This window comes from Podarcis vaucheri (assembly GCF_965113315.1).
Source record: "Podarcis vaucheri genome assembly, chromosome: 15".
Lineage (NCBI taxonomy): Eukaryota > Metazoa > Chordata > Lepidosauria > Squamata > Lacertidae > Podarcis > Podarcis vaucheri.
The window spans coordinates 1,810,677-1,836,140 of NC_138753.1; the positions used below are offsets into that span (position 1 = coordinate 1,810,677).

At 49.6% G+C, this 25,464-nt stretch overlaps 3 protein-coding genes across 4 annotated transcripts; all 3 read right to left on the reverse strand.

The window, feature by feature from the left end:
- Window positions 1-1,212: 1,212 nt before the first annotated feature.
- On the reverse strand, window positions 1,213-5,379 carry LOC309520275 (dehydrogenase/reductase SDR family member 13-like). Its single transcript, XM_082201897.1, has 5 exons — window positions 5,042-5,379; window positions 4,141-4,259; window positions 3,183-3,306; window positions 2,158-2,469; window positions 1,213-1,625 (listed from the first exon to the last, which is right to left on the reverse strand). Exons 1-5 carry the CDS (start codon window positions 5,172-5,174, stop codon window positions 1,327-1,329), a joined length of 987 nt encoding a protein of 328 aa, XP_082058023.1. The 5' UTR covers window positions 5,175-5,379; the 3' UTR covers window positions 1,213-1,326.
- A 1,915-nt stretch (window positions 5,380-7,294) lies between these two features.
- On the reverse strand, window positions 7,295-12,141 carry LOC309519906 (dehydrogenase/reductase SDR family member 13-like). 2 transcript variants are annotated; one of them, XM_082201140.1, is made up of 5 exons: window positions 11,996-12,141; window positions 11,100-11,218; window positions 10,175-10,298; window positions 8,895-9,206; window positions 7,295-8,364 (listed from the first exon to the last, which is right to left on the reverse strand). In XM_082201140.1, exons 1-5 carry the CDS (start codon window positions 12,126-12,128, stop codon window positions 8,102-8,104), a joined length of 951 nt encoding a protein of 316 aa, XP_082057266.1. In that variant the 5' UTR covers window positions 12,129-12,141; the 3' UTR covers window positions 7,295-8,101. The 2 variants fall into 2 exon arrangements, with proteins under 2 accessions (XP_082057266.1, XP_082057267.1); XM_082201141.1 differs by lacking the exon at window positions 11,996-12,141 and adding an exon at window positions 11,567-11,615.
- A 2,805-nt stretch (window positions 12,142-14,946) lies between these two features.
- LOC309520243 (dehydrogenase/reductase SDR family member 13-like) lies at window positions 14,947-24,019 on the reverse strand. Its single transcript, XM_082201838.1, has 5 exons — window positions 22,910-24,019; window positions 19,884-20,002; window positions 17,856-17,979; window positions 16,641-16,952; window positions 14,947-15,232 (listed from the first exon to the last, which is right to left on the reverse strand). Exons 1-5 carry the CDS (start codon window positions 23,739-23,741, stop codon window positions 14,982-14,984), a joined length of 1,638 nt encoding a protein of 545 aa, XP_082057964.1. The 5' UTR covers window positions 23,742-24,019; the 3' UTR covers window positions 14,947-14,981.
- Window positions 24,020-25,464: the final 1,445 nt, after the last annotated feature.

Genomic DNA, 25,464 nt, shown 5'->3' on the forward strand with positions numbered 1-25,464 from the left:
ACCTGAAATGGTCAAATGGCCTGGGCACATCAGGGCCACTCCAAAGCGATTGCAGGGGTAAAGATGTCAGCATGAAGCCACACATGCATTACGTCTCATGAACTGTAATCTTTCCTGACGTATGTTTAAGGATGTCTTATGACTCTTGGTTTGCTGTGTTTGAACTACTGAATTGCCTCGGGGCAGACCTTCTCAACTGGCACGTTGAGTCGAGGGAGCTCTGTCCTATCGCAACAGCTATAATAAAACTGGGTCCCTAAATCTGGATGCTGGACTTGGAAATAGTTTCCTTGGTTCTGTGGTTTATGCAAAAGGTGGTTGTTCCTCACCTGGGTAACAAACAAGGTGGTGTAGAGGTGAATTCTTACCACACCTTCTAACTCTATGATTCTATGATATTGCCAAGATGGTGGGTTCTGGAGTTTTGAGACTGGAGGGATGCTCAGAAAGTCTTCAGCTGCTGCAGCTCAGTTATAAATGCTACTATTATTGGTGAGCGCGGCACTTTAAGTGACTTATTAGCAATCCTGGCTTTCATCCTTGTACTTACATTATATATTGCCTACACTGACTGGCAGCAGTGGCTCTCTCCAGTTTTTCACACAGGAAGTCTCTCCCAGCCTGAAGATGAAACCTGGGACCTTTCACATGCAAACCAGGTGCTCTGTACTACTGCTGTGTGACACAAAATGCCCTTTTTTTACCTGAGAACCTGGAGAGCAGCTGCCAATCAGAGTAGATTGGACTATATGGACGAAGAGTTTTACCTAAGATAAGGTAGCTTCCTTCCCATGTTCCTATCACACAGCTATTTAGATATCACTAAGTGTTGACTGGTGCCTTCCATTATTATTGCCGTTTCAGGTACGTGGTGGTTTACAAAAATTGGGTGTCTCCCTTTCTCTGCAACATACGGGAATGCAGGAATCTGAGCTAAAGCGTCCATGACAGATGCCATCCAAGCTCTGTTTAAATCCGAAACCTTAAATGTCAAGATTGACAGACAGGTTTGTTGACACTGCAATGTTTGGAACTATTTCAACAATGGTTGATGCCATGCTGACTGCTGCTGATGCACTAAGATCAAGATCCCTGCATCTTCCTCAGTGAAAGGCCCAAGGCATCTATCTCCATCAGATGCCCTAAGACACCATCCAAGTCCTATCGACTGGCCAGCTATCATTCAAAGATGCCTCCAGTTTACGAAAATGAGAAGTGCTGCTTTGGGACAGTGTTATTTCCCCTTTAGAACCCTGCCATCTGAGGTCACAATTTGACTTTAATATTTTCCTCTTTTTCATGGATGGTTCTGCACAGGCACCCGTTCTATGGAGGTGAGCAGTCTTTCAAAAACACTGCAGCCAAGTTTGCCAGCCCCACCATCCTCTCGCTGACTTCCCAAAGTTTCTTGGCCACGGCATCATCCCGGGCATGTGGCTTGGGGTCATACAGCCTGCAATTGGCAAAATAGCGCCCGCTGTACTTCTCAATGCCTTCCTCAGTGGCACAGTAGATGGACGTCTGAGCTCTATTGGTCGTGTCTCGGAAGAAGAGCCAGCAGATGGGGAGGAAAAGAGGCTTCAGCCAAACCGAAATGTGACGGAAAAAATCTGATTTAACAAGCCCTGAAAGCAGAAAGATAGGAAAACATCAGTTGCCAGAACTGGATAGAATAAGAAGAGAGCCCAGCTGATGGATCAGACTTCAAAGGGGGTCCATCTAATTTAGTATCCACTTTTCCACTGTGGCCAACCAGATGCCCCTTTTTGCAGAGCAGAACAGTCAACTGTCAGGAAAAATGGGAGCTGGAGTCTAATAACATCTAGAGGACCAATGGAAGTCTGCTTCTCAGACAGTCCCCATCTGCCACCCTTCCTACTTACAACCAGCCCAGGGGGTGATCCTGCCCATCAGCTTCCTTCTCTTCCACAGTCTCAGTGTTGCCCCTTGTAAATCTCTGCAGGGATAAGGTTGAGGATGGGGACAGAACCAGGAGGAGTTGGCTCCATCTGCAATTGACCCTGTCTCCGCCCTTCACTGGTTCTGGCTCTGTCTATTGTTGGGCTCCTTGCTTTCTGCCCCTCCAGTCCCCCAAGGGCACCAGACACCACTATAGAGGGTCGCAGGTTGAGGAGCTGAGCTGGACGTGCCACCCACCTGGATGGACCGCGTAGCAGGTAACGTTCGTCCCTTCCAGTTGTTTGGCGAGCTCCCGGGTGTACAATATATTGGCCAGTTTGCTGTTGCAGTACAATTGGAACCCTGCCAAGTACCCTTCCACTGGCTTGTGGATGTTCTGAAAGTCAATCTTCCCCGTTTGATGTGCTCTGGAAGCCACCACCACCACACGGCTGGGCGCACACTGCTTCATCCGCTCCAGGAGGAGGTGGGTCAGAAGGAAATGACTCAAGTGATTCACCCGGAACACCAAATTGCAGCCATCCTCACTTCGGCTTCCAGACCTGACACCTGCCAGAACACGAAGCTGGATTAAACAGGTGCAATGTGGAGGCAGGCCTTTTCACTGGTGGCTCCAGCCCTGTTGAAATATGAGCGGCCCCCATCACTATCATCTGCTGTCTCTTGAAGACACACCTGTTTAGGCAAGCATAGTCCATATAAGTTTAGCCCAGGGGCCGGCAAACTTTTTCAGCAGGGGGCTGGTCCATTGTCCCTCAGACCTTTGAGGGGCCACACTATATTTTGAAAAATATAGAGATGCATTTTAGATAAAAGGACACAGCATTCTATGCAAGAGCACCAGGGAGGCCCCACAAAAAACCCAGAGATGCATTTTCAATAAAAGGACACATTCTACTCGGGTAAGCCACGCCCCCCATGACTCTCCCCTCCCTTCTCCACAACACCAGATGAGCCCGGTGGCTGCTTACCTGTGTCTTGCGAGCGGCAGGGGCTGGCGGTGGCGGGACGATGAGCAGTGCGCGGAAGAGCTCTGGAGAGGGGCTGGCAGCAACAAAGCCCAAATTGAGCCTGCTTACAATGGCAGCCGCTCAAGCGCTAACGTTGCTGCTGCTGGCATCAACAAAGCCCAGCCCACTTCCTCTCAGTCTCCAGAGTTTCAGGCAGGGGACATTCCCAGTCCTACCTGGGGATGCCATTGGAGACTAAAAGCTTTGGACCTTCTGCATGCAAAGCAGCTGTGCCCCTTCCCCAAATCTCACCTGCATTGTTGATGAGAATGTCAAGGCGGGGCTCATAGCTCAAGAAAGCTGCTGCAAAACCCCTCACTGACTTGAAGCTGGCCAAGTCCAGGCTCATGAAGAGAACTTCATTGTTCCCACTTTCCTGCCAACATTAAGGGGGGGGGGATATGGTGGGGAACAGCATAAAGATTAAGCAATACATTCCTAAAACAAATGCAAAATACATAAATCAGTGGATTTGATTAGCAGATCAATGGAGCTTGTTCACCACCCCACCCCAGAAAAAAAACAGGCGAGGAGGTGTGTTTAAAGTACGCACCTACTACACCTATTCCAGGGAATGGCGCATGGTGGGAAAACATCCTCCAAGCACCCCCACCCCAATTTCATAATACCACTAGGGTAGACTTTTCTAACCTGGTGCCCTTCCAGATCCACTGGACTACAACTCCCATCAGCCCCAGACAGCTGTGTGATGCTGAGGCTGATGGGAGACTAGGTCCAAAACATCTGGAGTGCCAGGTTGGTGAATTCTTCTGGGAAGCTAGACCTCCCTCCTGCCAAGGAAGGAAGGGTCAGCTGTTCAGAATTAATTGGAACTCCCTGCTGACTGGTATCAGGCAGCTGCCTTCACTGGACTCTTTTCAGTGCCTGCTAAAAACACTATTGTGTGGACGAGCCTACCTGGAGGTTAGGAAAGTTGATGTGAGTCCCCCTGCCCAGTCTACTCTTATTTATTTTTATTTTATTGAAGTTTTACATTGTTACGTTTTTCTTGGAAATAATTTTATTGATTTAGGTTTTTTTGTAAACTGCTTTGAGGGTGTTTTGGTTTTTTTAACAATCAAATGGGGTATAAATTTTATGAAGTGAATATATTAGGCCATGTTTTTACAGTGAAATTGCTTTGGGAAGTGATTTTAAAATGGAATCATAAAAGCTGCCCTTTCGAAGGAGGTGGGTGGCCGGCGCTCACCCTCCTGATGTCATAGACGGCGGATTCTCCTCGCCCTCTGTCCCGGCAAGCCAGGATGACGCGGGCTCCCCTCCGGGCCAGATCCAGAGCTGTTGCCTTGCCAATCCCAGTGTTTCCACCTGGAAAAGTTCAAGGGGAAAATATAATTTGCTGGGGGTCTTGGCGGACCGCAGAACGATTTTTCTGGCAATAGTAATAATGAGCTATGCTAGATGCTGTAAGGTTTTAACTGCATTTTTACTATATCCTTTATTTCTTACAGGTTGCATTTTGTTGCATTACAATTTGATTTCCAGAGAGTTTGTGGTCAGAGGCAGTACAGGCTTCTGAATGTCTGTTGCTGGAAGCAGCAGGAGGGGAGAGTGGTGGTTGCGCTCAGGGATCTGCTTGCTGGACTAAGTGGGTCCCTGGTCTGATCCAGCTGAAGGCTTTTCTTAAGAGAACTCAGAATGCAACACAATACATACCAATACTGAATGCTATGGATGTGCTGCCTCTCATCTTCCACTACAAACCCTCAGACACGTCACACACCACCTGAATAAAGCTCTGGAGGCCTCGGCCAGGTGCTCTTGGACTACAATTCCCAGCATTCCCAATGCTGAGGAAAGATGAGGGGTGGGCGGGCTGGAGTGCAGGCACACCTGGGGAAAGGTCACCGGTGCAACCCTATCCTATAATAGGTTTGCTGAGAAACATGCCCCATTGGCGCTCCAGGGAGCTTCCTTCGAAGTCAGCCTGCGCAGGATCGCAGCCGGGGAAATGCGCTCAGTCTCGCCTGAAGTTTTTTTTCCTGGGATCCCGAAGCAGGAAACCCCGAAGCGGGAGCTTCCGCAGACTCTCTTCGGACGCTCTAACCACTGCCCCACGCTGCCCCCCGTCTTCCGGGGGCGATTCTCACCCGTGATCAGCACCGTCTTGCCCCGCAGGCTGGTCTGGTTCTTGCACGTGGCCCCTTTGATGAAGTTGTAATAGAGCAAGGCGTAGAGGCTCAGCGCCAGCGCCACACCCGCCAGCGCCTCCGCGGCGGCCATCGCGCGCTGCTTGCGCCCGCGATCGCCGGCTCCTCGCACTGCTGGTCGGAGGAAGAGGCGGACGCCGATGATCCTACTCCTCGGGAGACAGATTCCCAGCAGCCAGACGCGCCCCGGATCCTTCCTCTTTCTCCCGCAGACCCGTGCGCAACGCTGCGCGCCTGCCGCCCTTTGCGCTCCAAGGGAACGCTTGCAGAGATGCGCGTCACAGTCAGCGGTATCCATGGGGGGGGGGGGAGTCAGAGCTCCGCCCCATAGCAAAGTCCGTTTCCCTGGCCCCGCCCCGCCAGGAGGGTCCAAAGATGCAGGCCGGTCGCCTTGATCCGTTGCTGTCCTTCGTTACGCGCACGTCCCATCCACGGATAGATGGCACCCGCATGAGTGCAATTTCAGGGGCGCCTACTACTTGAATAAAATATCGCGGGTGGGGGCGCATAACTGATCGCAAGACGTGACGCACCGTATATGCGAAAACAACCTATGGCTTAGGGCCCCGCTCTCTTGGGGCCCCCAAAAAAATTTAAAGGGGAAAAAACCTGGATGTGCCTTTCCAAAATATCAGATAAAAAATAAATAAAATAAAACCGACATACAGCAAGAGTGTTTTGTGTTGTGTAGGCTCCTATGGTGTAAGTAATGGGCCCCGCCTGCTAGCCTGCACCCTAAAATATCACTGGTTTGCTCATTTCTATATCAATTACAGTGGTACCTCGGGATACGAATGGGATCTGTTCTGGAGCCATGTTCCCATCCTGAAGTGAACGTAACAATCAACGGCGTGTCTGCGTGTGCGCGGGTCGCGTTTTGCCACTTCTGCGCATGCGCGTGACGTCATTTTAAACGTCTGCGCATGCATGAGCGGCGAAACCTGGAAGTAACGCGCTCTGTTACTTCCGGGTTGCCGCAGAGCGCAACTCAAATGTGCTCAACCCAAAGCACATTCAACCTGAGGTATGACTGCACTTTGATCAAATATATATTTTGTTATGTGCAAATGGCTTTAGATTCCTATTAGGTCCATAAATTACCATATATATAGCATATATTCAACACAAAAAACAGTGACAATTTGTTATTGACAAAGGACTGCTGGACATATAAAGGGCCCCATTACCTTCAGTAGCTTAGGGCCTCATCAAACCTAAATCTGGCCCTGCATGCACATCATTTGAATGGCACTGATGACCATCAACTTTTTTTGGGGGGGGGGAGCCAGACCCCTCAAATATTTTATTTGGGGGCGAAGCCCTAGAAGCTGGCTCCTAGGCTCAGTTTTCTTTTTTCCTTATTATTTATGAAAGTTGTATGCTGCACTATACCCACCGGTCTCAGGGCAGTTCATAGGATAAAACCACAACATTAAACCCCAAAATACACAATCAAAAGAAAAACAGCCCAATAACCCCCCACCAAAAAAATTCAAATAAAAACCCCACATTTTAGAAGGGCACTGTTTTCTGAGAGCCAGCTCTGTTAAAGTCGGGTGTGCTTGCTTCAGACAGGTGGAAAGGCTTGGCAAAGGTTTGAGAAAAGGCTTTCCGCCCCTTGAAATGCCGCCTTCCACTGGAAATAATCCTGCAAAGAATTTCAACTTCGGACATGGACCATGAACCCCATTGAAGGAAAGCGAAGAAGTCTCACCTCCTTAGGGAGAGAGAGATTGGCAGCTCTTGGAAGGGAACCATTTTTTGAGCCTGAAATTCCAGTTCCACCATAGTGGGTGGGGAAGGAAAAAGGTGGGAAAACTCCCCACCTCAAGGACAACTCAGAACCCACAGAATTATCATCATTATTAAATTTTAAAACCACCCTTCATCAAGAGACCACAGAGCGGTTTACAACACAGAACACAAAATTAATAATGACAAAAATATTATAATAGGCAGTACCTCCCTCCCACCACCACATTTTAAAAGGCCACAAATTGATTAACAGCCCAAGGCCTGGTTGACAAGGAATCTTTTCGCCTGACGCTTCATCCAGAGGCAGTTGTGGGGTGTGGGGAGATTATTTATTTTCTTATTAATGCCTGCCTTTCATCTTAAGATCCTAGGGTGGGGTCACAGCATTAAAACACATTCTTCTTTTTTATAAAACAAAACAAAACAAAACCACACATCTCAAAACAACTTAATTCATTATTTATTATTGATTTCATAAAAATTATATACCTCTCGAGTGCAGAAAAAAACCTCCAAGCAGTTAAAGACTGCTCAGCAGCCGTGACACCCATGTGGCTTCTCTTGCCTTAAAAAGATCCGCTAGTAGAAAAAAAAAAAAGAGCGGGAAAAATGAAAAAGGAGGAGGGAAATGGCAGCCCGCAAAGTGACAACAGCAAATATTACACCGGACGCTTGGTACCACTCACTTTCGAAAATCGAAAAAATGGAGAAAATTACACATCATTTCAGACTTCAACAGGGACTAGCGCCTCCAGGCACTTTTGGTAAGATTTGGCGTTCCTTTGTGACGTTTGCAATGGGCAACTTTCAAGGCAACTCTCCTCACAGGCTTGGCAAGTCTGGAACCAGACCTGATGATCTGACGACACCGATAGCCTTGACGTGGACTTTGCTGTTTTGGCCCACGTGCAACTGTACCCTTTTATAGTTTTCGTTTTTCATCTCTTCATTTCCCCCCTGTTGCCACTGTTCTTTTTCCTTTATATACATTGTAAAATGGGGTGGGGGAAACCCTTTACCAAAAGAAGAAGAGAAAGACAGCTGCAAAGATCTCCTCCAATGCCCAACCCGCTGTGATCACCAGGGAACAAAAAAGGAGAGAAACCGTGGACAACCCAAGAGCGCTCAGGGGACCACTTTAGAACCCTGCCATGTGAGGCCACAATTTGACTTTAAAGTTTTCCTCGATTTCATGGACAGGCACCCATTCTATGGAGGTGAGCCCTCTTTGAAAAACACCACAGCCTAGTTTGCCAGCCCCACCATCCTCTCACTGACTTCCCAAAGTTTCTTGGCCACGGCATCATCCTGGGCATGTGGCTTGGGGTCATGCAGCCTGCAATTGGCAAAATAGCGCCCGCTGTACTTCTCAATGCCTTCCTCAGTGGCACAGTAGATGGACGTCTGAGCTCCATTGGTCGTGTCTCGGAAGAAGAGCCAGCAGATGGGGAGGAAAAGAGGCTTCAGCCAAACTGAAATGTGACGGAAAAAATCTGATTTAACAAGCCCTGAAAGCAGAAAGATAGGAAAACATCAGTTGCCAGAACTGGATAGAATAAGAAGAGAGCCCAGCTGATGGACCAGACTTCAAAGGGGGCCCATCTAATTTAGTATCCACTTTTCCACTGTGGCCAACCAGATGCCCCTTTTTGCAGAACAGAACAGTCAACTGTCAGGAAAAATGGGAGCTGGAGTCTAATAACATCTAGAGGACCAATGGAAGCTGGCCCATTAGGGCAACCTCAGTCTGCTAATCAGACAGTCCCCATCTGCCACCCTTCCTACTTACAACCAGCCCAGAGGGTGGTCCTGCCCATCAGCTCCCTTCTCTTCCATAGTCTCAGTGTTGACCCTTGTAAATCTCTGAAGGGATAAGGATGAGGATAGAACCTGCAATTGACTCTGTCTCTGCCCTTCACTGGTTCTGGCTCTGTCTATTATTGGGCTCCCTGCTTTCTGCCCCTCCAGTCCCCCAAGGGCACCAGCCACCACTATAGAGGGTCCCAGGTTAAGGAGCTGAGCTGAACCTGCCACCCACCTGGATGGACCGCGTAGCAGGTAATGTTCGTCCCTTCCAGTCGATTGGCGAGCTCCCGGGTGTACAATATATTGGCCAGTTTGCTGTTGCAGTACGATTGGAGCCCTGCCAAGTGCCCTTCCACTGGCTTGTGGATGTTCTGAAAGTCAATCTTCCCCGTTTGATGTGCTCTGGAAGCCACCACCACCACACGGCTGGGCGCACACTGCTTCATCCGCTCCAGGAGGAGGTGGGTCAGAAGGAAATGACTCAAGTGATTCACCTGGAACACCAAATTGAAGCCATCCTCACTTCGGCTTCCAGACCCGACACCTGCCAGAACATGAAGCTGGATTAAACAGGTGCAACGTGGAGGCAGGCCTTTTCACTGGTGGCTCCAGCCCTGTTGAAATATGAGCGGCCCCCATCACTACCATCTGCTGTCTCTTGAAGACACACCTGTTTAGGCAAGCATAGTCCATATAAGTTTAGCCCAGGGGCCGGCAAACTTTTTCAGCAGGGGGCTGGTCCATTGTCCCTCAGACCTTTGAGGGGCCAGACTATCTTTTGAAAAATATAGAGATGCATTTTAGATAAAAGGACACAGCATTCTATGCAAGAGCACCAGGGAGGCCCCACAAAAAACCCAGAGATGCATTTTAAATAAAAGGACACATTCTACTCGGGTAAGCCACACACCCCCATGACTCTCCCCTCCCTTCTCCACAGCACTGGACGAAGAAGAGTTTGGATTTGATATCCAGCTTTATCACTACCAGAAGGAGTCTCAAAGTGGCTAACATTCTCCTTTCCCTTCCTCCCCAACAACAAACATGCTGTGAGGTGAGTGGGGCTGAGAGACTTCAGAGAAGTGTGACTGGCCCAAGGTCACCCAGCAACTGCAGGTGGAGGAGCGGGGAAGCGAACCCGATTCCCCAGATTACGAGTCTGCCGCTCTTAACCACTACACCACACTGGCTCTCACTGGATGAGCCCTGGTGGCTGCTTACCTGTGTCTTGCAAGCGGCAGGGGCTGGCAGTGGCAGGACGATGAGCAGTGCGCGAAAGGGCTCTGGAGAGGGGCTGGCAGCAACAAAGCCCAAATTGAGCCTGCTTACAATGGCAGCCGCTCAAGCGCTAACGTTGCTGCTGCTGGCATCAACAAAGCCCAGCCCACTTCCTCTCAGTCTCCAGAGTTTCAGGCAGGGGACATTCCCAGTCCTACCTGGGGATGCCATTGGAGACTAAAAGCTTTGGACCTTCTGCATGCAAAGCAGCTGTGCCCCTTCCCCAAATCTTACCTGCATTGTTGATGAGAATGTCAAGGCGGGGCTCAGATTTCAAGAAAGCCGCTGCAAAAGCCCTCACTGATGTGAAGCTGGCCAGGTCCAGGCTCATGAAGAGAACTTCATTGTTCCCACTTTCCTGCAAACATTAATGGGGGGGGGGAAAATATGGGGGGGGGAACAGCATAAAGAATAAGTAATACATTCCTAAAACAAATGCAAAATACATAAATCAGTGAATTAGAGTAGCAGATCAATGGAGCTTGTTCACCACCACCCACATCCCAGAAAAAACAAGCGAGAATGGTGCATGGTGGGAAAACATCCTCCAAGCACCCCCACCCCAATTTCATAATACCACTAGGGTAGACTTTTCTAACCTGGTGCCCTTCCAGATCCACTGGACTACAACTCCCATCAGCCCCAGACAGCTGTGTGATGCTGAGGCTGATGGGAGACTAGGTCCAAAACATCTGGAGTGCCAGGTTGGTGAATTCTTCTGGGAAGCTAGACCTCCCTCCTGCCAAGGAAGGAAGGGTCAGCTGTTCAGAATTAATTGGAACTCCCTGCTGACTGGTATCAGGCAGCTGCCTTCACTGGACTCTTTTCAGTGCCTGCTAAAAACACTATTGTGTGGACGAGCCTACCTGGAGGTTAGGAAAGTTGATGTGAGTCCCCCTGCCCAGTCTACTCTGATTTATTTTTATTTTATTGAAGTTTTACATTGTTACGTTTTTCTTGGAAATAATTTTATTGATTTAGTTTTTTTTTGTAAACTGCTTTGAGGGTGTTTTGGTTTTTTTAACAATCAAATGGGGTATAAATTTTATGAAGTGAATATATTAGGCCACGTTTTTACAGTGAAATTGCTTTGGGAAGTGATTTTAAAATGGAATCATAAAGGCTGCCCTTTCGAAGGAGGCGGGTGGCCGGCGCTCACCCTCCTGATGTCATAGACGGCGGATTCTCCTCGCCCTCTGTCCCGGCAAGCCAGGATGACGCGGGCTCCCCTCCGGGCCAGATCCAGAGCCGTTGCCTTGCCAATCCCAGTGTTTCCACCTGGAAAAGTTCAAGGGGAAAATATAATTTGCTGGGGGTCTTGGCGGACCGCAGAACGATTTTTCTGGCAATAGTAATAATGAGCTATGCTAGATGCTGTATGGTTTTAACTGCATTTTCACTATATCCTTTATTTCTTACAGGTTGCATTTTGTTGCATTACAATTTGATTTCCAGAGAGTTTGTGGTCAGAGGCAGTACAGGCTTCTGAATGTCTGTTGCTGGAAAGAGCAGGAGGGGAGAGTGGTGGTTGCGCTCAGGGATCTGCTTGCTGGACTAAGTGGGTCCCTGGTCTGATCCAGCTGAAGGCTTTTCTTAAGAGAACTCAGAATGCAACACAATACATACCAATACTGAATGCTATGGATGTGCTGCCTCTCATCTTCCACTACAAACCCTCAGACACGTCACACACCACCTGAATAAAGCTCTGGAGGCCTCGGCCAGGTGCTCTTGGACTACAATTCCCAGCATTCCCAATGCTGAGGAAAGATGAGGGGTGGGCGGGCTGGAGTGCAGGCACACCTGGGGAAAGGTCACCGGTGCAACCCTGTAATAGGTTTGCTGAGAAACATGCCCCATTGGCGCTCCAGGGAGCTTCCTTCGAAGTCAGCCTGCGCAGGATCGCAGCCGGGGAGATGCGCTCAGTCTCGCCTGAAGTTTTTCCCCCTGGGATCCCGAAGCAGGAAACCCCGAAGCGGGAGCTCCCGCAGACCCTCTTCGGACGCTCTAACCACTGCCCCACGCTGCCCCCCGTCTTCCGGGGGCGATTCTCACCCGTGATCAGCACCGTCTTGCCCCGCAGGCTGGTCTGGTTCTTGCACGTGGCCCCTTTGATGAAGTTGTAATAGAGCAAGGCGTAGAGGCTCAGCGCCAGCGCCACACCCGCCAGCGCCTCCGCGGCGGCCATCGCGCGCTGCTTGCGCCCGCGATCGCCGCTCCTCGCACTGCTGGTCGGAGGAAGAGGCGGACGCCGCTGATCCTGCTCCTCGGGAGACAGATTCCCAGCAGCCAGACGCGCCCCGGATCCTTCCTCTTTCTCCCGCAGACCCGTGCGCAACGCTGCGCGCCTGCCGCCCCTTGCGCTCCAAGGGAACGCTTGCAGAGATGCGCGTCACAGTCAGCGGTATCCAAGGGGGGGGGGGGAGTCAGAGCTCCGCCCCATAGCAAAGTCCGTGTCCCTGGCCCCGCCCCGCCAGGAGGGTCCAAAGATGCAGGCCGGTCGCCTTGATCCGTTGCTGTCCTTTTGTTACGCGCACGTCCCATCCACGGATAGATGGCACCCGCATGAGTGCAATTTCAGGGGCGCCTACTTGAATAAAATATCGCGGGTGGGGGCGCATAACTGATCGCAAGACGTGACGCACCGTATATGCGAAAACAACCTATGGCTTAGGGCCCCGCTCTCTTGGGGCCCCCAAAAAAATTTAAAGGGAAAAAAAACCTGAATGTGCCTTTCCAAAATATAAGATAAAAATAAAATAAAATAAAACCTATGGTGTATGTAATGGGCCCCGCCTGCTAGCCTGCACCCTAAAATATCACTGGTTTGCTCATTTCTATATCAATGACAGTGGTACCTCAGGATACGAATGGGATCCGTTCCGGAGCCATGTTCCCATCCTGAAGTGAACGTAACAATCAACGGCGCGTCTGCGTCTGCGCGGGTCGCGTTTTGCCACTTCTGCGCATGACGTCATTTTAAGCGTCTGCGCATGCATGAGCGGCGAAACCTGGAAGTAACGCGCTCTGTTACTTCCGGGTTGCCGCAGAGCGCAACTCAAATGTGCTCAACCCAAAGCACATTCAACCCGAGGTATGACTGCACTTTGATCAAATATATATTTTGTTATGTGCAAATGGCTTTAGATTCCTATTAGGTCCATAAATTACCATATATATAGCATATATTCAACACAAAAAACAGTGACAATTTGTTATTGACAAAGGACAGCTGGACATATAAAGGGCCCCATTACCTTCAGTAGCTGAGGGCCTCATCGAACCTAAATCTGGCCCTGCATGCACATCATTTGAATGGCACTGATGACCATCAACTTTTTTTTTTGGGGGGGGAGCCAGACCCCTCAAATATTTTATTTGGGGGCGAAGCCCTAGAAGCTGGCTCCTAGGCTCAGTTTTCTTTTTTCCTTATTATTTATGAAAGTTGTATGCTGCACTATACCCACCGGTCTCAGGGCAGTTCATAGGATAAAACCACAACATTAAACCCCAAAATACACAATCAAAAGAAAAACAGCCCAATAACTCCCTTCCAAAAAAATTCAAATAAAAACCCCACATTTTAGAAGGGCACTGTTTTCTGAGAGCCAGCTCTGTTAAAGTCGGGTGTGCTTGCTTCAGACAGGTGGAAAGGCTTGGCAAAGGTTTGAGAAAAGGCTTTCCGCCCCTTGAAATGCCGCCTTCCACTGGAAATAATCCTGCAAAGAATTTCAACTGCGGACATGGACCATGAACCCCATTGAAGGAAAGCGAAGAAGTCTCACCTCCTTAGGGAGAGAGAGATTGGCAGCTCTTGGAAGGGAACCATTTTTTGAGCCTGAAATTCCAGTTCCACCATAGTGGGTGGGGAAGGAAAAAGGCAGGAAAACTCCCCACCTCAAGGACAACTCAGAACCCACAGAATTATCATCATTATTAAATTTTAAAATCACCCTTCATCAAGAGACCACAGAGCGGTTTACAACACAGAACACAAAATTAATAATGACAAAAATATTATAATAGGCAGTACCTCCCCACCACCACCACATTTTAAAAGGCCACAAATTGATTAACAGCCCAAGGCCTGGTTGACAAGGAATCTTTTCGCCTGACGCTTCATCCAGAGGCAGTTGTGGGGTGTGGGGAGATTACTTATTTTCTTATTAATGCCTGCCTTTCATCTTAAGATCCTAGGGTGGGGTCAAAGCATTAAAACACATTATTCTTTATATAAAAAAACAAAACAAAACCACACATCTCAAAACAACTTAATTCATTATTTATTATTGATTTCATAAAAATTATATACCGCTCGAGTGCAGAAAAAAACCTCCAAGCAGTTAAAGACTGCTCAGCAGCCATGACACCCATGTGGCTTCTCTTGCCTTAAAAAGATCCGCTAGTAAAAAAAAAAAAGAGCGGGAAAAATGAAAAAGGAGGAGGGAAATGGCAGCCCGCAAAGTGACAACAGCAAATATTACACCGGACGCTTGGTACCACTCACTTTCGAAAATCGAAAAAATGGAGAAAATTACACATCATTTCAGACTTCAACAGGGACTAGCGCCTCCAGGCACTTTTGGTAAGATTTGGCGTTCCTTTGTGACGTTTGCAATGGGCAACTTTCAAGGCAACTCTCCTCACAGGCTTGGCAAGTCTGGAACCAGACCTGATGATCTGACGACACCGATAGCCTTGACGTGGACTTTGCTGTTTTGGCCCACGTGCAACTGTACCCTTTTATAGTTTTCGTTTTTCATCTCTTCATTTCCCCCCTGTTGCCACTGTTCTTTTTCCTTTATATACATTGTAAAATGGGGTGGGGGAAACCCTTTACCAAAAGAAGAAGAGAAAGACAGCTGCAAAGATCTCCTCCAATGCCCAACCCGCTGTGATCACCAGGGAACAAAAAAGGAGAGAAACCGTGGACAACCCAAGAGCGCTCAGGGGACCACTTTAGAACCCTGCCATGTGAGGCCACAATTTGACTTTAACCTCCATTCTATGGCGGTGAGCCCTCTTTGAAAAACACCACAGCCTAGTTTACCAGCCCCACCATCCTCTCGCTGACTTCCCAAAGTTTCTTGGCCACGGCATCATCCCGGGCATGTGGCTTGGGGTCATGCAGCCTGCAATTGGCAAAATAGCGCCCGCTGTACTTCTCAATGCCTTCCTCAGTGGCACAGTAGATGGACGTCTGAGCTCCGCTGGTTGTGTCTCGGAAGAAGAGCCAGAAAAGAGGCTTCAGCCAGATCGACATGTGACGGAATAATTCAGTGTTAACAAGCCCTGAAAGAAAGAAAAAATCAGTAGCTAGAACTGAATGGAGGTCCATCTTGTTTAACATTCTCTTTTCTGCTTGGGCCAACCAGATGCCCCACCTGGGAAGCCTGACATGAGCAGAACAGCCCTTCCTCAGCAGCAGCAGCAGCAGCAGCTGGTCTTTAGAGGTCAACTTCCTTTGATACTGGAGGTTCCATCTAGCTAGTATCCACTAGTATGACTGGAGCTGATGGCAGGCATCGTTCAAAGCACCTGAAGGGCATTGTAGTGATCTGATGGGATTACTATGAGGAATTATAAAATATGCATCAAGCCATGGTGACCGCGATGAAAGCCTTGCGTTGACTGGGTTTGATTCATTGACAATAATGAATTATATACACCTGACAGGCATATATAAGCATTCTAAATACACAGGCCAGTTGTTCACTGGGCATTCTCATTACATAAAGATAGTAAGTTACTTTGATGTAGTTTAATCTTTAGATAGATCTTAAGTGTTCAGGAAGAGAGTTCACAAAGAGATGGTAAATACTACCCATCCTTCCTCTCCTGTTTACTCCTGTTTATGACCTCCGGGGTTTTCCTAAAAGCATTCCTCCTTGCTTCCTCTTTTATTTATTCTGGACTACTATGCATGCTCAAATTAGCTCTTCGTAGTTTTAACTTTTAACTTTGTCCCATGTGGGGTTTTTGAAATGCTCAGCGGAAATCTGATTGGTTCTTACAAACACTGTGTAAAAAGTTCTTATGTGAATAAAATGACCTGGGCCGAGGGGTGGGCAGGAATTATTATTGGCACCTCCTCCCAGAGTCTTGCTGGTCAAGCCTCATGTGTATTCTATTAATCAGGGTCCAATCCATCCTTGTTTTGGGAATGCTACAGGCATCAGGTTGCCAAAGGCTAGTCTAGTTGCAGATGGCAATGATGACCAAGAAATTTGCAAAAGGAATGTATGTTCTAGGGCGATGCATGAAAAGGTGAGCTGCACAGGGATCTCTGGAATTACTGGCCCTCCAGACCTGCAGATGTTGTAGGACCCCAGTTAGCACAGTCAACGGCCAGGAAAAATGGGAGCTGGAGTCTAATAACATCTAGAGGACCAATGGAAGTCTGCTTCTCAGACAGTCCCCATCTGCCACCCTTCCTACTTCCAACCAGCCCAGGGGGTGATCCTGCCCATCAGCTTCCTTCTCTCCATAGTCTCAGTGTTGCACCTTGTAAATCTCTGAAGGGATAAGGATGGGGACAGAACTTCCACCTGCAATTGACTCTGTCTCTGCCCTTCACTGGTTCTGGCTCTGTCTATTATTGGGCTCCCTGCTTTCTGCCCCTCCAGTCCCCCAAGGGCACCAGACACCACTATAGAGGGTCCCAAGTGGAGGCAGGAGCTGAGCTGGACCTGCCACCCACCTGGATGGACCGCGTAGCAGGAAACATTCGTCCCTTCCAGTCGATTGGCGAGCTCCCGGGTGTACAGCATATTGGCCAGTTTGCTGTTTCTGTAGGACTGGACCCCTGGCGACTGCCCATCCACTGGCTTGTGGATGTTCTGAAAGTCAATCTTCCCCCACCGATGTCCACTGGAAGCCACCACCACCACACGGCTGGGCGCACACTGCTTCATCCGCTCCAGGAGGAGGTGGGTCAGAAGGAAATGGCTCAAGTGATTCACCTGGAATGCCAAATTCAAGCCGTCGCTGCTTCGGCTTCCAGTCCTGACACCTACCAGAAAATGAGGCTGGATTAAACAAGTGGAGCATGCAGAAGGGCCTTTTCTCTGGTGGCCCCATTTCTGTGGGAGGCTCACCCTGCTGAAATATGAGAGCCCCCCATCACTACTGGCATTCTGTCAGCTCTTTGAGACACACCTGTTTAGCAAGAAGACCGAGATAACTACCGACCATGCCACAGCCCATGGTAGTTCAATGTCTTTATAAATGACTTGGATGAAGTTATTTCATCCAACAAATTTGCAGATGACACCAAACTGGATGGGTAGTGAAGACAGAACCAGGATTCAAGATGACCTTAGCATATTGGAGAACTGGGCCCAAGCTAACAAAATGAATTTCAAAAAGGACAAATGTAGGGTTAGTCAAGAAGCTGCTTAATTATATGATGGGGACACTTGGCTTGCCAGTAGTATATTTGAAGAAGGATCTAGGGGTCTTAGCAGACCACAAGCTTAACATGAGTCAACCATGCGATACAGCAGCAAATAGAGCCAATGCATGAAGAGAAGTCTAGTTTCCTGATCAAAGGAAGCAATAGCTCCACTCTATTCTGCCTTGGGGAGTCCTACTTAAGAGATGCTGTTGGGAACAGAACTTTGGACCTTCTGTATGCAAAGCAGGTGCTCTACCACTGAGCCCTTCCCCTAAAAGGAAAGCAGGATTTCAGCCCTCGTGGTTTTGAAGAAAAAGATGATTTAGACAGGAACAAAGGAAGCTGCCATAGCAATGCACAATCGGATCCAACTAGTTCAGTATTGGCTACACTGACTAGTGGTGGGTCTCCAGAATTTTAGGCTGGGACATTCCCAGTCCTACCTGCGGATGCCACTGGGGACTGAAAACCTTGGACCTTCTGCATGCAAAGCAGCTGTGCCCCTTCCCCAAATCTCACCTGCATTGTTGATGAGAATGTCAAGGCGGGGCTCAGATTTCAAGAAAGCCGCTGCAAAAGCCCTCACTGATGTGAAGCTGGCCAAGTCCAGGCTCATGAAGAGAACTTCATTGTTCCCACTTTCCTGAGCAGGGGGGGAAAGCCACAAGGAGCGTTTAGCCCTAGCAAGAAAGTTTGCCCCCTGTCCCACTCCCAGAGCCAGGTCACAACCAGGCTCCCTTTGCTGTGCCACGCCATGGTCTTGCTCAGAATCTAGGCCCGTTTTTAGAAAGCTGCAGGAGAGTTGCGCTTGTGCGCAGATCCTGCTTGTGGGCTTCCCACAGCAGACACCAGACTGGCCACCGTGAGAAGTGGAGGCTGGGCTATAATAATAATTAATAATAATTATTATTATTTATTTATACCACGCCCATCTGGCTGGGCTTCCCCAGCCACTCTGGCTGGCTTCCAACAAAATATTAAAATACAGTAATGCATCAAACGTTAAAACTTTCCCTAAACAGGGCTGCCTTTAGATGTCTTCTAAAAGTTTGGTAGTTGTTTTTCTCTTTGACATCTGGTGGGAGGGCGTTCCACAAGGAGGGCGCCACCACCAAGAAGGCCCTCTGCCTGGTTCCCTGTAACTTGGCTTCTCGGAGCGAGGGAACCGCCAGAAGGCCCTCGGTGCTGGACCTCAGTGTCCGGGGATGCATCCAGTGCCTGATCCAGCAGCCTGGCTCTTATGCTCAGGTTATCTGAAGATTCACATGCCAATTAAGCTCTGGGAAAATATTACGACCACAGATCCAGCCTTCAGATTTATTTTCTTATTTCATTTGCAATTTCCTTTCCCCACAGACGATCAAGATTAAGGAAAAATATATGATGGTGGTGAATGGCATAAAGCATAAACAATAAAACTACATTCCTAAAACAAATACGAGATACATCATAAATCAGTAGATCAGATTAGTACATCAGCAGCGCAGCTGCTTCATCACCACCCCAGTCCCAGAAAAAGCCAGGTGAGGAGGTGAGTTTTAAGCAGGCTCCTAAATGCCAATGCTGTACAGGGCAACTTGATATTATTCCCTGCAAGCGCCCCCACTCCAATGCCATCATAATATTAATATTAATAATTTTTTATTTATACCCTGCCCTTCCTGGTTCAGAAAACCGGGCTCAGTGCAGTTAACTACAAATTTAAAACAATTGATGCAACAAAAAACAGCATAAAATACAGTATAAAACATGGATAACAATAAATTCAGAATTCAAAAATCAACTTAAGGGGAAAATCCATCCAATAAACATTAGATGATCACCAGGGCTAGCTGGCTAAATTAGTCCTATTTGGGCCAGCGAGGAGACCAGGGGAGAATTAGCTGTGGGATCCCAGAGTGGGTGATCTTCATAAAAAGGGGAGGGGGAGGGGGAGGGAAGGAAGAAAGGGGAATAAAAGATCAGGCTAAGTTCAAGTTGAAAGCCAGGTGGGATAGCTCTGTCTTACAGGCCCTGCGGAAGGAGGTTAAATCCTGCAGGGCCCTGGTCTCATGGGACAGAGCATTCCACCAGGTCGGAGCCATCACTGAGAAGGCCCTGGCCCTGGGGGAGGATAGTCTGACTTCCTTAGGGCCCAGGTCCTCTAAACTATGGTTGTTCATGGCCCGTAAGGTCCTCTGTGGGGCAGACCAGGAGAGCCGGTCCTGTAAATACGAGGGCCTTAAGCCACAAAAGGCTTTAAAGGTCAAAACCAGCACCTTAATACCACTAAGGTAGACTTTTCTAACCTGGGGCCCTCTCAGATCTTTTGAACTACAACTCCCACACAGACAGCTGTGTGATGCTGATGGGAGAGCGGTAGGTTGGTGAATTCTCCTAGAAAGCTAGACCTCCCAGCTTTCTAGAAGGAAGGGCTGACTGTTCAGATTCCATTATGACATGATTTTACTGTGAAATCGCTTCAAGATAGTTCAAGGGAAGTGATTTCTAAGTGGAGGCAAAGAAATAAATGCTGCCTTTGGAAGGAGGCAGGTGGCCGGCACTCACCCTCCTGATGTCATAGACGGCAGATTCTCCTCGCTCTCTGTCCCGGCAAGCCAGGATGACACGGGCTCCCCTCCGGGCCAGATCCAGGGCCGTTGCCTTTCCAATCCCAGTGTTTCCACCTGGAAAAGTCCGGGGGAAAGAATGATCTAGAGCAGTGGTTCCCAAAATGTGTCTTTGGTGGCAGCGGGGCTTACTGGCTGCTTGAAATTTGTCGAGGGTCTTGGCGGACCCCTGTATGGTTTTTCTACCTGCTGTGGCAATTGTAATGAGCTGTGCTAGGTGCTGTATGGTTTTTAACTTCATTTTCACTACATCCTTTATTTCTTACAGGTTGCGTTTTGTTGCATTATAATGTGGATTCCACAGAGTTTGGGGTCAGAGGCAGTACATGCTTCCGAAGGCCAGTTGCTGGAAGCAGCAGGAGAGGGGAGTGGCTCCTGGGCTCAGGCCCTGCATGGGGGCTTCCCATGAGGGCAGCTGGGTGGCCACCAGGACAGGAGGTTGAACCAGATGCACCATTGGCCTGATCCAGCAGCCAGACTCTTTCCTTTCCTGGAGGCAGTTGGAGAATGGATGGTGGCTAACAGATTGAGGTTGAGTCCTCCTGACAAGACAGAAGTAATGTTTTGTGGGGACAGGAGGCGGGCAGGTGTGGAGGACTCCCTGGTCCTGAATGGGGAAACTGTGCCCCTGAAGGACCAGGTGCGCAGCCTGGGAGTCATTCTGGACTCACAGCTGTCCATGGAGGCACAGGTCAATCCTGTGTCCAGGGCAGCTGTCTACCAGATCATTCTGGTCCACAGGCTGAGACCCTCCCTGCCCGCAGACTGTCTCGCCAGAGTGGTGCATGCACTGGTTATCTCCCGCTTGGACTACTGCAATGCGCTCTACGTGGGGCTACCTTTGAAGGTGACCCGGAAACTACAACTAATCCAGAATGCGGCAGCTAGACTGGTGACTGGTAGCGGCTGCCGAGACCACATATCACTGGTATTGAAAGCCCTAAACGGCCTTGGTCCAGTATATCTGAAGGAGCGTCTCCACCTCCATCATTCTGCCCGGACACTGAGGTCCAGTGCCGAGGGCCTTCTGGCAGTTCCCTCGCTGTGAGAAGCCAAGTTACAGGGAACCAGGCAGAGGGCCTTCTCGGTGGTGGCGCCCGCCCTGTGGAACACCCTCCCACCAGATGTCAAAGAGAACATAGGCGCTGACTCCATGGGGCCTGAGGGGGCTTGAGCCCCCTCAAAAAATTTTTTTGGGGGGCTCAGCCCCCCCAATAATCTCGGGTGCCCTTCCAGCAGAGCGCCGCCGCCGTCCCCCGCCTCCTCCCCACCTGCTCCCTCGCCAGCCAGCCAGCCAGCCGTGCGCCCTAGTCAGAGAGCCCCGGCCGTCCCCCGCAAGATTAGGGAATCCCCGGGGGCGGGGGCTCCTGCCTCGCAGCACCACTGCCACTGCCAAGGCACTGCCGGGGGGAATTTCCTTCCTCCTGGCGGTTTCAGCGGTTTAGGGCCGGAGCGGAGGGGGCTCGCCCTCTCTTCTCCGGCTAGCCCCGCGTTTCCCGCATATCAGCTGTTCCGGAGCTGATTAATAGGCGCAGCACGCTCTCACCTATTCGCTCACGAGGAGGCGGCGCCACTTTATTTGCATATTCATGAGCTTATTTATTATTCATGAGCTTTCCCGGGCCCCCCCAATATTTTTTATAAGTCCGCGTCCCTGAAAGAGAACAACAACTACCAGACTTTTAGAAGACAGCTGAAGGCAGCCCTGTTTAGGGAAGCTTTTAATGTTTAATAGACTATTGTATTTTAATATTCTGTTGGAAGCCGCCCAGAGTGGCTGGGGAAATCCAGCCAGATGGGCGGGGTATAAATAATAAATTATTCTTATTCTTAGGAGAGCTCAAATTGTAGCAGAATACAATACAATATATACAAATATTGAATGCTATGGATGTGCCGTCTCTCATCTTCCACTTCAAACCCTCAGGCACATCACAGACCTCCTGAATAAAGCTCTGGAGCCCTCTGATGGGAGCTGTCGTTCAACAGAGGAGCCCCCACCTCAGGGCCAGCTGCCAGGGAACCATTATCAGCACCCTTCATGGCATTAATTCATCTCTTTATCATATACTGTAGAGTGGTACCTTGGTTTAAGAACAGTCTGGTTTAAGAACTATTTGGTTTACAAACACCACAAAACTGGAAATAGTGTCTTGGTTTGAGAACTTGACCTCAGTCTAAGAACGGAATGAGTTTGACCAAACTGCGGGAGGCAGTGGAAGACAGGAGTGCCTGGCGTGCTCTGGTCCAGGGGGTCACAAAGAGGCAGACACGACTAAACAACAACAAGAACAACAGAATCCAAACAGTGGAAGGGCACCGGCAGCGGGAGGCCTCATTAGGATTTAAGAACGTTTTTGGTTTAAGAACGGACTTCCAGAACGGATTAAGTTCGTAAACCGAGGTAACACTGTATTATATATAATAAATTTATATATAACCAACCTGTCACCTCTGTGGGGCACCTCTTAAAAACCAACCCTCTTCTATCTCATTTCCAGGTTGGGTTGGAAATGGAGTAGCAGTAATCTCTCTTTCACTACCAAGTGTTCCCTTTATCCTGACTGAGCCATGCTGCCTGGGGCTTCTGGGAGTCCCAGAACAGGAAAAGCGCCACACATTTCTCCATCCCTGGGTGTGCAGCCTTACTCAACACATTATAATTACCCAAGCCCTCCTCTGCACATCTCTGCTTGGCAACAGGAGGGCATGTTTGGCCCAGCAGCCATTAGCTGCTCATCCCTCCTGTCAAACCTGATAACTTTTTTGCCACTGACCTGACCCACTTTGCCTCTAGTGTTTGTTTCTTTTTTTGACACAGGGAGTCCCCTCGTTTATATCTTTGAATGTTGCTCAGGCTGATCAAGGGCCAGAAAACCCCGAAGCGGGAGCTCCCGCAGACCCTCTTCGGGCGCTCTAACCACTGCCCCACACTGCCCCCCGTCTTCCGGGGGCGATTCTCACCCGTGATCAGCACCGTCTTGCCCCGCAGGCTGGTCTGGTTCTTGCACGTGGCCCCTTTGATGAAGTTGTAATAGAGCAAGGCGTAGAGGCCCAGCGCCAGCGCCACACCCGCCAGCGCCTCCGCGGCGGCCATCGCGCGCTGCTTGCGCCCGGAGCGCAAAAGAGAGGAGGAGGAGGGGCGCCAGCAGCCTAGGCGCGCATCTTGCGCCCGCGATCGCCGGCTCCTCGCACTGCTGGTTGGAGGAAGAAGCGGACGCCGCTGATCCTGCTCCTCGGAAGACAGATTCCCAACAGCCAGACGCGCCCCGGATTCTTCCTCTTTCTCCCGCAGACCCGTGCGCAACGCAGCGCGCCTGCCGCCCCTTGCGCTCCAAGGCGTGCTGGGAACGCTTGCAGAGATGCGCGTCACAGTCAGCGGTATCCCGGACCGTGTGGGGGTCAGAGCTCCGCCCCATGTCCCTGGCCCCGCCCCACCAAGAGGGTCCAAAGATCCAGGCCGCTGCTCCTGATGCTCCTCCTCCTCGGGAGGCGGGTTCTCAGCAGCCAGACGCGCCCCGGATCCCTCCTCCCGCTCCTCCCCTCGCGGGCCCTTGCGCAAAGCTGCGCGCTCCTGGAGACGCGCTGCAACCAGAGGACCAGCCATCTCTCTTTGACGGCCAGCGGGAGCAGAGATGGGTAACACCTGTGATCTTGCAGATGCTGTCGGACTCCAGTTCCCTTCATCCTTGTCCCTGGACCAGGGAGAGCGCCTCAGATTTCCTCCTTCCGGGGTTTGCAGCCACCCGCCCTCGTCTTCTGGGAAGCCCAGTTGCCAAAGCTCTCCTTGGCCCATCACTGTTTGGCAACAGAAGGCCAGATGTGGCGCCGAGGCCCCCAGCTGCGGATGTCTGCCTCCTTCAGCTGAGACCTTTTCTGCCACGGGAGCGATTCCCTTTTGCCTCTAGGCCAAACAGGTGCTGTCAAGAGAGCTCTTTTCCACGCGAGACAGCGGCTCCAGCAGCCGCATCGTGAACTTCCAAGAGCCTCACCTGAACACGGAGAACTTATATCTTTGCACGTGGCTGCGCCTGGAGAGTCTTGTTTGTGCGTGATCAATGCGCCTCCCCCCCAGGGGACACCTGTCCCAAGGATCCTACAGAGCTCAAGCCAGGCTTTGCGACCAACTCTGCTAAATCTTGAAGTTTCTACAGAGGTGCAGTTCTCTTGCAGACTCACTACAGAACAACTCAGGCCCTCCTGCCATAGAAAAGCCTAATCTCAAGTTGAGATTTGCTGCCGTTTCTAAGGGGATATAAGCTCGGTATTTATCACTCCTGTTATACAAAAATCTCCAAATGGGTCCGAGCTTCAGTGTCTAAAACTCCTGGTAGAGGACAAGGATCTAGAGATCTCGCTAAGGGTGGCCAAATTCTGTGTGACTTCCATAAAACTCGGGGAACAAGCTGTACTACCAAAATGATTAAGGTTTTAAACGACAAATTTAGGTTATATTTTAATGATCAAGATTTAATATATATTTTTATATATATCTGAATTGTCTCTGTTATACCCAAATGCAATCCAATGTATTCCTGTTGTGTTATATGATTTTTCTGATATTGTAAGTGAGCCGAAACTGGTCTGTGACTGTAATAATAAAATTCAAAGTATTTGCTCTACTTGCAGAAGGTCCCAGTTTCCATATCCAGACAAGGCTGGCAAAGGACCCCCCACCCCATCTGAAACCCTGCCAGTCAGTGTAGACAGTACTGAGCTTGATGGAGCAATGGTTTAACATGGTATAAGGCAGTGTTCCTATTTAAGCCGGCCCTTTGTTTCATGACCAGAAATCTTACTCTATTTTTTAGGGAAATTGCCCTAGGAAGCTCAGTGGTGGGACACCTGATTTGCATGAAGGTGTCAGATTTGAAACCCTGGAATTGCAAGGATGCAAAGACACCCGACTCCTTAAAAATGGGAAACCCTGGAAGGCTGTCAGAGGCGGATTTAGGAAGTACAACCAGTTTGTCCACACTGGATGCTGAGCTGAGAGGACACCACAATGACAAACAACAGAAGGGGGGGCAGCAAATTTTGGCATTGCACATGGAAATTTTAAAGCACAAAGTCCGCCACTGAGGCTGCTGCCAGTCAGTATAGACCAGGGTTTCCCAAGTGTGGGTCTCCAGCTGCTTTTTGGACTACAACTTCCATCATCCCTAACTAGCAGGACCAGTGGTCAGGGATGATGGGATGAAGACCCAAGTCTGGGAAACCCTGGTGTTGACAGTGGTGAGCTAGATAAGACCGAGGATATGACTTTGCATCAAGGCATAGATGGTCCATCTAGCTTATGGGTAGGCAAACTAAAGCCCAGGGGCCGGATCCAGCCCAATTGCCTTCTAAATCCAGCCAGCGGATGGTCCAGGGAATCAGTGTGTTTTTACTTGAGTAGAATGTGTCCTTTTATTTAAAACACATCTCTGGGTTACCGGTATTTGTGGGGTCTGCCTGGTGTTTATACATGAGTAGAATGTGTGCTTTTATTTAAAATGCATCTCTGCATTTGTGGGGCA

What these genes read in the sequence shown, in the direction of transcription:
- LOC309520275 (XM_082201897.1), bottom strand. Translation starts at nt 5,174, where the DNA reads ATGGCCGCCGCGGAGGCGCTGGCGGGTGTGGCGCTGGCGCTGAGCCTC. An exon ending in CATTCTCATCAACAATGCAG is followed by an intron (nt 2,470 to 3,182) that starts GTGAGATTTGGG and finishes GTGTTCTGGCAG; the next exon opens with GTGTCAGGTCTGGAAGCCGA. An exon ending in CTGCTACGCGGTCCATCCAG is followed by an intron (nt 1,626 to 2,157) that starts GTGGGTGGCACG and finishes TTCTGCTTTCAG; the next exon opens with GGCTTGTTAAATCAGATTTT.
- LOC309519906 (XM_082201140.1), bottom strand. Translation starts at nt 12,128, where the DNA reads ATGGCCGCCGCGGAGGCGCTGGCGGGTGTGGCGCTGGCGCTGAGCCTC. An exon ending in CCGTCTATGACATCAGGAGG is followed by an intron (nt 10,299 to 11,099) that starts GTGAGCGCCGGC and finishes TAATGTTTGCAG; the next exon opens with GAAAGTGGGAACAATGAAGT. An exon ending in CTGCTACGCGGTCCATCCAG is followed by an intron (nt 8,365 to 8,894) that starts GTGGGTGGCAGG and finishes TTCTGCTTTCAG; the next exon opens with GGCTTGTTAAATCAGATTTT.
- LOC309520243 (XM_082201838.1), bottom strand. Translation starts at nt 23,741, where the DNA reads ATGGGCCAAGGAGAGCTTTGGCAACTGGGCTTCCCAGAAGACGAGGGC. An exon ending in CAAGACGGTGCTGATCACGG is followed by an intron (nt 20,003 to 22,909) that starts GTGAGAATCGCC and finishes GGACTTTTCCAG; the next exon opens with GTGGAAACACTGGGATTGGA. An exon ending in CCGTCTATGACATCAGGAGG is followed by an intron (nt 17,980 to 19,883) that starts GTGAGTGCCGGC and finishes CCCCCTGCTCAG; the next exon opens with GAAAGTGGGAACAATGAAGT.